The following is an 8,604-nucleotide window of genomic DNA, read 5'->3' on the forward strand; positions in this document are numbered from 1 at the left end:
GGCCGAATCTTACATACCCTCCACCATGGATCGCATTTGTCGAGTTCTTTTCCCGGCATCTCTTCTTAGGCAAAAAAAGGATATAAGAAAAGATTTGCTCTGCTATTAGGGCGATATCAAGATATGGTCCAGTTTGGACCACAATTAACTTACATGTTGGAGACCTGTGTAAAATGTCAGCCAATTCGAATAAGAATTGCGCCCTTTGTGGGCTCAAGAAGTAAAATAGAGAGATCGATTTATATGGGAGCTGTATCGGGCTATATACCGATTCAGACCATAATAAACACGTATGTTAATGGTCATAAGAGAATCCATCGTACAAAATTTCAGGCAAATCGGATAATAATTGCGACCTCTAGAGGCTCAAGAAGTCAAGATCCTAGATCGGTTTATATGGCAGCTATATCAGGTTATGAACCGATTTGAACCATATTTGGCACAGTTGTTGGATATCATAACAAAATACTACATGCCAAAATTCATTCAAATTGGATAAGAATTGCGCCCTCTAGAGGCTCAAGAAGTCAAGACCCAAGATCGGTTTATATGACAGCTATATAAGGTTATAAACCGATTTGAACCATACTTGGCACAGTTGTTGGATATCGCAACAAAACACGTTGTGCAAAATTTCATTCCAATCGGATAAGAATTGCACACTCTAGAGGCTCAAGAAGTCAAAGCCCCAGATCGGTGTATATGGCAGCTATATCAGGTTATAAACCGATTTGAACCATACTTGGCACAATTGTTGGATATAATAACAAAACACGTCGTGCACGATTTCATTCCAATCGGATAAGAATTGCCCATTCTAGAGGCTCAAGAAGTCAAGACCCAAGATCGTTTTATATGGCAGCTATATCAAAACATGGACCGATATGGCCCATTTACAATACCAACCGACCTACACTAATAAGAAGTATTTGTGCAAAATTTCAAGCGGCTAGCTTTACTCCTTCGGAAGTTAGCGTGCTTTCGACAGACAGACGGACGGACGGACAGACGGACGGACATGGCTAGATCGACATAAAATGTCACGACGATCAAGAATATATATACTTTATGGGGTCTCAGACGAATATTTCGAGTAGTTACAAACAGAATGACGAAATTAGTATACCCCCCATCTTATGGTGGAGGGTATAAAAATGTATCTGTGCAAAATTTCCAGTGGCTAGCTTTATGCGTTTGACCACTATCGTGATTTCGATAGACGGACAGACGGATCTTTATTGGTCTACGAATTTAATTTTGGTGTACTCCATTCTTCAAATGCATTATTTCAGCCCGATATTCTCATGGTCCCCCAGACACTTGGCCCGAAAAAAAATATCAGCATCGCGCTCTTCTTTCAAATACCATTTATTTAAACCCCATATTGCCATTGGTTTTGAGGGGAGTTTACAGGATGAGGCGTCCCCCAAACACATGACCCCGAAATTGGTTATCAAATTCGTTTTCTAATCTCAAATACCTTTCATTTGAGCCACATATTGGAATGATCGAAAAATTTTTACCTTTTGGGGGGTGTTTTGGGGAAGGGGTGATGCCCTAAATACATGGTCCTACATTTGGATATCAAATTCGTGCTTTACTCCCAAATATCTTTATTTGATCCCCATATTGCGATGGTCAGTAAAAAATTGCTGTTTGTGGGGTATTTTGGGAAAGGACCCTCAGAAATAGTCCCGAAAAAGGGTATCAATTCTTGCTCTACCCCCTCAATGCCTTTCATTTAATCCCCACATTGACATGGTCGGTAAATATGTCCAATTTAGGGGTGGTTTGGGCAGTGGGGTGGTCCCCCAAACACAAAGCCCTGAAAATATATCAACAACATTTATATTTCAACCTCATATTGCCATAGGCCTCAAAATTGGATATCAAATTCCATTTCTCATCTCAAATACCAATCACCCCTTATTGAAAAAGTCAGCAAATATGTCCGGTTTGGGGTATAGGCCCTAAAAACTATTAATATCGAGCTCCACTGTCTTGAAAACCCAAATTGTCCTCGTGAGCAAATGCGTACTATTTGGGAGTTGTTATGGTGGTGGGACGTCCCTTAGACATTTGGTCCCGAATTTTGATGTCAGATTCATGGTCTATTCCCAAATACCCTTTATTTAAGCTCAATTTTTTATAGTCGGCAAACATGACCGGTTTGGGGGGTGTCGTGGCTGATTGGTCGGCCACTCAGTGACTTGGCTTTCCAAATATATATCAGATTCGTATTCTACTCTAAAATACCTCTTACTTGAGCCCCATACTGCAATGGTCAGCAAATACTTTCTATTTGGATGGCGTTATGGGGTTGGGCTGGCCCCAAAGACCTTTCATTTGAATCCCATATTGCTATGGTCGTAAATTTGTCTTCTTTGGGGGATGTTCTCGGGGATGGACGGCCCCCCAAAAACACTTGGTCCCACATCTAGATATCAGGGATCTTGACTTCTTGAGCTGCCATATAAACCCATCTTAGGTTTTGACTTCTTGAGCATCTAGAGGGCGCAATTCTTATCCGATTTGAATGAATTTTTGCACGACGTTTTTTGTTATGATATCCAACAACTGTGCCAAGTATGGTTCAAATCGGTCCATAACCTGATATAGCTGTCGTATAAACCGATCTGGGATCTTGACTTCTTGAGCATCTAGAGGTCGCAATTATTATCCGATTTGCCTGAAATTTTATACGACGGATCCTCTCATGACCCTCAACATACGTGTTTATTATGGTCTGAATCGGTCTATAGCCCGAAACAGCTCCCATATAAATTGATCTCTCTATTTTACTTCTTGAGCCCCCAAAGGGCGCAATTCTTATACGAATTGGCTGACATTTTACGCAGGTCTCCAACATATAATTTAATTGTGGTCCAAGCCGGACCATATCTTGATATCGCTCTAATAGCAGAGCAAATCTTTTCTTATATCCTATTTTGCCTAAGAAGAGATGCCGGGAAAAGAACTCGACAAATGCGATCCATGGTGGAGGGTATATAAGATTCGGCCCGGCCGAACTCTGCACGCTTTTACTTGTTATACCCACCACCGAATAATGGGGGTATATTCATTTTGTCATTCCGTTTGCAACACATCGAAATATCTATTTCCGACCCTATAAAGTATATATATTCTTGATCAGCGTAAAAATCTAAGACGATCTAGACATGTCCGTCCGTCTGTCCGTCTGTCTGTTGAAATCACGCTACAGTCTTGAAAAATAGAGATAATGAGCTGAAACTTTGCACAGATTCTTTTTTTGTCCATAAGCAGGTTAAGTTCGAAGATGGGCTATATCGGACTATATCTTGATATAGCCCCCATATAGACCGATCCTCCGATGTATGGTCTTAGGACCATAAAAGCCACATTTATTATCCGATTTTGCTGAAATTTGCAACAGTGAGTTGTGTTAGGCCCTTCGACAACCTTTGTCAATTTGGCTTAGATCGGCACAGATTTGGATATAGCTGCCATATAGACCGATCCTCCGGTTTTGGGTCTTAGGCCCATAAAAGCCACATTTATTATCCGATTTTGCTGAAATTTGGAACAGTGAGTTGTGTTAGGCCCTTCAACATTCTTCGTCAATTTGGCCCAGATCGGTCCAAATTTGGATATAGCTGCCATATATACCGATCCTCCCATTTATGGTCTTAGGCCCATAAAAGCCACATTTATTATCCGATTTTGCTGAAATTTAGGACAGTGACTTGCCTTAGGCCCTTCGACATCTTTCTTCTATTTGGCCCTGATCAGTTCAGATTTGGATAAAGCTGCCATATAGACCGATCTCTCGATTTAAGGTTTTGGGCCCATAAAAAGCGCATTTATTGTCCGATGTCGCCGAAATTTGGGACAATGACTTGTGTTGGGCCCTTCGATATTTGTCTTCAATTTGGCTCAGATCGGTCCAGATTTGGATATAACTGTCATATTGACCGATCTCTCGGTTGAACAATGACTTGTACTTATAAGCATTTGGTCTAAATCGGATGATATCTATAGAGCTGCTTTGGGGCATAAGGTATGCAGTTTTCACTGGATTTTGACGAAATGTGGTTCACATATATACCCGCGGTGGTGGGTATCCAAAGTTCGGCCCGGCCGAACTTAACGCTTTTTTTTTTTTTTTTTTTTTTTTTTTTTTTTAATTGTTTTGAGCTATTTTCTAGGAAAATTATTTTAACATTTATACCATAAGAAAAGAAACGCACGTATAGCTCGGCAACGAAAGACTTAAAAATCAAACTTTGTCGTCCCAAAGAGATTGCGTTGAAGCCAATGTCTTAAAAAATTTTCAATGTGGTATTGGTAGCCTATAAAAGTTAACAAAAACTCATAACATAATAACTTAAGAAAATATTTGTTTAATCTTCTTTAGTTTCAGTCCCTTAGTTCATAACTGAGGTGTGTAAATGAAAAATATTTCAGACATTACATTGCCGTCGGCAAATGATATGAAGAAGAATGTTCACCTTACCCATAATACAGGCCAAATGTAGCTAAAGATTCAATTTTACATCATGAATTTCTTTGCTGTTTTTTTTTTCCTCAACGCCTCATTTCTTCATAGTAAAAACACCATTATTTAAAATTTCATTTTCTTTGAATTTTTTTTCATATATTTTTTTTTAAAAAAATAAAGTATTTGTTTAAGGTTTTTTTTTTGTTTTTCTTTTTTATATAATAAAAAAAAAATCATAATATATAATCTACAATTCATTGGTATTTTTGTAATAAATATGTACAATACGCTTGGGGTTTTTTTTTATAATATGTAAAAGTAATGTATAATTAGAATTTTTAAAAAATAATACAATTGTTGCAATCAAAATTTCTTTAGGAGTATATATACAATTTTGCGAGCCAAAGGCCCTGTCAACGTGAAAACTAATGAATTATAAACCTAGAACTATGGAAAAGGCTTGCCAAAGAATAATCAATTAAAATTAAGAAAAAATTCTATGTACAATATTTTGGTATAAACAATCAAAATAATAACTAAAAAATTTAAAAAAAAAATTTATAATATTAATATGAAAACTTAAATATTAAAAATTCACTAAACAACTTATGAAACTAGTATTTGGAATTTCTCATTTTTTAATTGGGGTTGCCTAGGCAGACTGTTGTAAGTTTTTTTTTTTCTTAACAACAATGGGCTCTAGGCTTTTATATACAATTGTGGCTTTTGGTTGAGAGAGAATTGGGGCTGGGGCTTGTTATACTACTAACTAAAGGTTTGCATTGACTATAAATGGTTTGCTTTTCTGTTGTTATACGAGGTGGTTTTGGTACTTCTTTTTGTTGCTGTTATTGTTTAAGTTTTTTTTTTTTTTTTCTAAACGCATACAATGCCTCTTTGGGCATGTGAATGGGGAGCAAAGTGATAGCTACTCTCCGCGGCCAGTTTTTGCCTTTTGCTGGCCTCAGAGTCTGAAGAATTTTCGGAGTTTTCAGCTTCATTACTAAGATGAAAGAATTTGCGTCGCATGCTATGTTGACGCTCTTCCTCGCTGGCCTCACTCAGCATATCGCTGTCACTATTGACCGAGCTGCGGGAGGTTTTCATGCTCAAGTCCATGGGTCCATCTTGATTCATGGGCTCCTCCAAATGGTTGGCAGGTGCAGTCTCATGGGTAATGGAGCACACGGAAACAGGCGAGAGTGACTCCATTTTGGCAGCAAACGAAGGCTCAGGGGAGGAGGTATGATGAGTGGTTAGTGCAGGGCTGTTACTTTGGGGTGGTGGTGGTGGTGGTGTGGTATGTTGCAAGGGGGCTGGGCCAGTAGGCGATGCTCTCACAGCAATGGGACTGTGAATTTGATGTTGATGATGTGTGGAGACAGGGGAGATGGAATGATGGGAGGAGGCTGAGGTGTGGTGGGTTTGCATGTAATTGCCTTCATGTTCATCATCATCCCCAGAGACACATAGTTCAGGGGATTGCCGTGCGGAATGGGGGTGCTGTTGGGCTAGAGGTTCTTCATGAGTCAAAGAATGCACTGAATGATTGGTGGGTGAGAAGCGGGACAAAGACTCTCCGGAGGCAGCAGAGTCTACAGATTGTCTATGTTTATACATCTCCGAACGATAGGCAGCATCAGCAGCGGCTGCAGCAGCGGCTGGATGATAGCCAGGAAATAGTATATGAGGAGGCATTTGAAAGGCCGAGGAAGGAGATGCTGTAGCACCCATGGCGGGTATGGAATTCATCATACTAAAGAAGGGCAAAGCGGCAGCAGACATAAAGGGTCCAGCAGACATATCCGGCAAATAAGAAGGATAACCCATATGGGGAGCACCAGCCGTCAAATGAGAAGTACGTTGCGAGAATTGTTGTTGGGCGGCAGCAGCAGCGGCTGCAGCAGCCATATCGCCAAAGGGTGAACCGGCGGCCGATGAATTTGGAGGTACACTGCCATTGGCAGCCGCTTTGGTTGCCGCCTCGACAGCTTGTTGTTGCTGTTCCTGCAGTAGGCAGTGTATCTTAAACCAATTGGAGCGACGGCCATAGCGTGAGCCACCCTTGGACATGCCCACTGTGTAGCATTTGCGCAAGCGGCAAGCCTTGCACGTGGTGCGATTCTTTTTGTCAATAATGCATTTGCCATTGTTTTTGCACTCACTGATCGAGGAGAGATTATTGTAGGAGCGGCCAAAGAATGACTGGATAGAAAACAAAGGGAAAGAAAACAAACCAAAAATTAGAAAAATATGAATGAGTGCAAAAGGAGAGAAAAAAAAAAATGCTTAAATATAAAAATTTTGAAAGTTTTGTTTTGTGTTCTCATTTTTTTTTTTTTAACAAAACTAAGGCATTTTATGAATATTGATAATTACCTTGCATCCTTCACAAGTAAAGGCACCAAAATGAAAGCCAGCAGCAGGCTCACCACAAACTTTGCACGTTTGATTCATCTGCAAAAAAAAAAGGAAAAGAACAAAAAAAAATAGTTATAAGAATATTAAGAATAAAAAGGGGAATTTTATGATTTTTAGATTAGTTAAGAGTTAACTGCAAATGTAAGATTTTTTTTTTTTTAATTTTACTTAATTTTAAACCTTTTTTTGTTTTTTAATTTTTTTAATACTTTCTGTTATTTTTTTTATTTTTAATTTTTTTAATTCTTTTATATATATTTTTTTTTTGATAAGATTTTTTTGTCTCTTATTTTTTTTTTAGTTATTTTGTATTGCAATTTTTTACCATTTCAAAAACAATGCTGGCTAATTCCTGTTTGATTTATCCCAAAATGTTCTTAAATCCGATGTTTACCCTTTGAGCTGTCTAGGGCAAGTGTGTTTTATTTTTTTTAAAGGCCCAAGTTAAATACCAAAAAATTTTTAGTATATGTTTTATCTAGATTTTTATTACTGTTTTTGCTAGTTGACATAGCAAAAAACTAAAGCTGCAGGGATTATGCAACCCTAAAAGGTTTTATGACACTGTTTTAGCACCCACACATAGAAAAATCTCTAGCAGGTAGTAACTTTAAAAAATTTAAAAATTCCAAAAAACCTTGACTGTTGTGAAAAAAAGTCATAAAAAATTAATTATGTTTTTCATAAGGAGAAAACATATTTTTGGTGTAATTTTCTTGAAGTTTTTTGTCAAGGGAAAAATTCAAAGAATTTTTTTGTGTGCAACTTATAAGGCCACATACTTAAGGGGATACTGGGTTAAGATTTTCTTCAGCAATTTGTCAAATGCCGGCGGAAGTAGGGCCTTTTTTCTGGTTAGCCAAGTCTTTGATATTTTTTTAGTTTTTTGTTTGCGGAAGTTGTTTTAAAACAACTCCTTTTGGTTTTTTTTTTCGTCCCAACTTACCTTTAATGTCTGGGTATGTGTGAAATCCTTTATGCAATGGTATATCCAAAATTTTCTTTTGTGGAGTTTTGTTTGTTTTTGTAGAAATTTCTTTTAGGTAATTCTTTTAACACTTCACTGCACTTGTTGGTCTTTATGTGTGGTTTTTGTTTATATAACAATTGTTTATTCTTTCTTTTTTTTTTGCATATATATATATATATGAAAAATTCTTATGATTTTGTACTTTCTTTTCTCTTAGCTACCACTTCTTTTCAGTTAAACACATTTTTCTTATTAACGTCTTTTTCTTGGGGTTTCTTTTATAACAAAAAAAAAATCTTAAACTTTTTTCTTCTTTTTTTTTTTGTATGTGAGAATTTTTAAAAATTCTAAGAGCGATATGTTTCTCTATTCATAGCTATTGAAGTACAAAATACCAATCTGTTCTTTCATTACATTTTATACCTCCAAGCACAAGCGCCTCGCATCATAAGCACTGTTAAAAAATCAACACTAAATTCACTCACTAAAATTTAACTCTCCTTGCTCTCAGGTAATACAAAAGACTTAAGCTAGATACTCTGTCTAACACATATGATAAGACATAAAGACCTCTCCCTCTTCATGTGAATCAACAAAGATCGAACTCTCTCAAATAACTATAACACACGACACACACAACAATCCCTCAAATAGCTTGCATTTACACTCTCTCTCTCTCTCTCTCTCTCTCTTGCTCCATCTCTGGTAAAACCTATACATTTACCTTTAAGTC

General features: G+C 37.5%; 1 protein-coding gene across 1 annotated transcript; it reads right to left on the reverse strand.

Moving 5' to 3' along the window:
• Positions 1-4,762: 4,762 nt before the first annotated feature.
• LOC106092921 (zygotic gap protein knirps) lies at positions 4,763-8,247 on the reverse strand. Its single transcript, XM_013259877.2, has 3 exons — positions 7,848-8,247; positions 6,860-6,937; positions 4,763-6,685 (listed from the first exon to the last, which is right to left on the reverse strand). The coding sequence occupies exons 2-3, from the start codon at positions 6,935-6,937 to the stop codon at positions 5,357-5,359; spliced, it is 1,407 nt and encodes a 468-aa protein (XP_013115331.2). The 5' UTR covers positions 7,848-8,247; the 3' UTR covers positions 4,763-5,356.
• Positions 8,248-8,604: the final 357 nt, after the last annotated feature.

The sequence above is a fragment of the Stomoxys calcitrans genome, chromosome 1 (assembly GCF_963082655.1).
Source record: "Stomoxys calcitrans chromosome 1, idStoCalc2.1, whole genome shotgun sequence".
NCBI lineage: Eukaryota > Metazoa > Arthropoda > Insecta > Diptera > Muscidae > Stomoxys > Stomoxys calcitrans.

Coding starts and splice junctions, on each gene's coding strand:
- LOC106092921 (XM_013259877.2), bottom strand. CDS start 6,937: ATGAATCAAACGTGCAAAGTTTGTGGTGAGCCTGCTGCTGGCTTTCAT. Junction 6,686..6,859: donor TTACTTGTGAAGGATGCAAG/GTAATTATCAAT, acceptor TTTTCTATCCAG/TCATTCTTTGGCCGCTCCTA.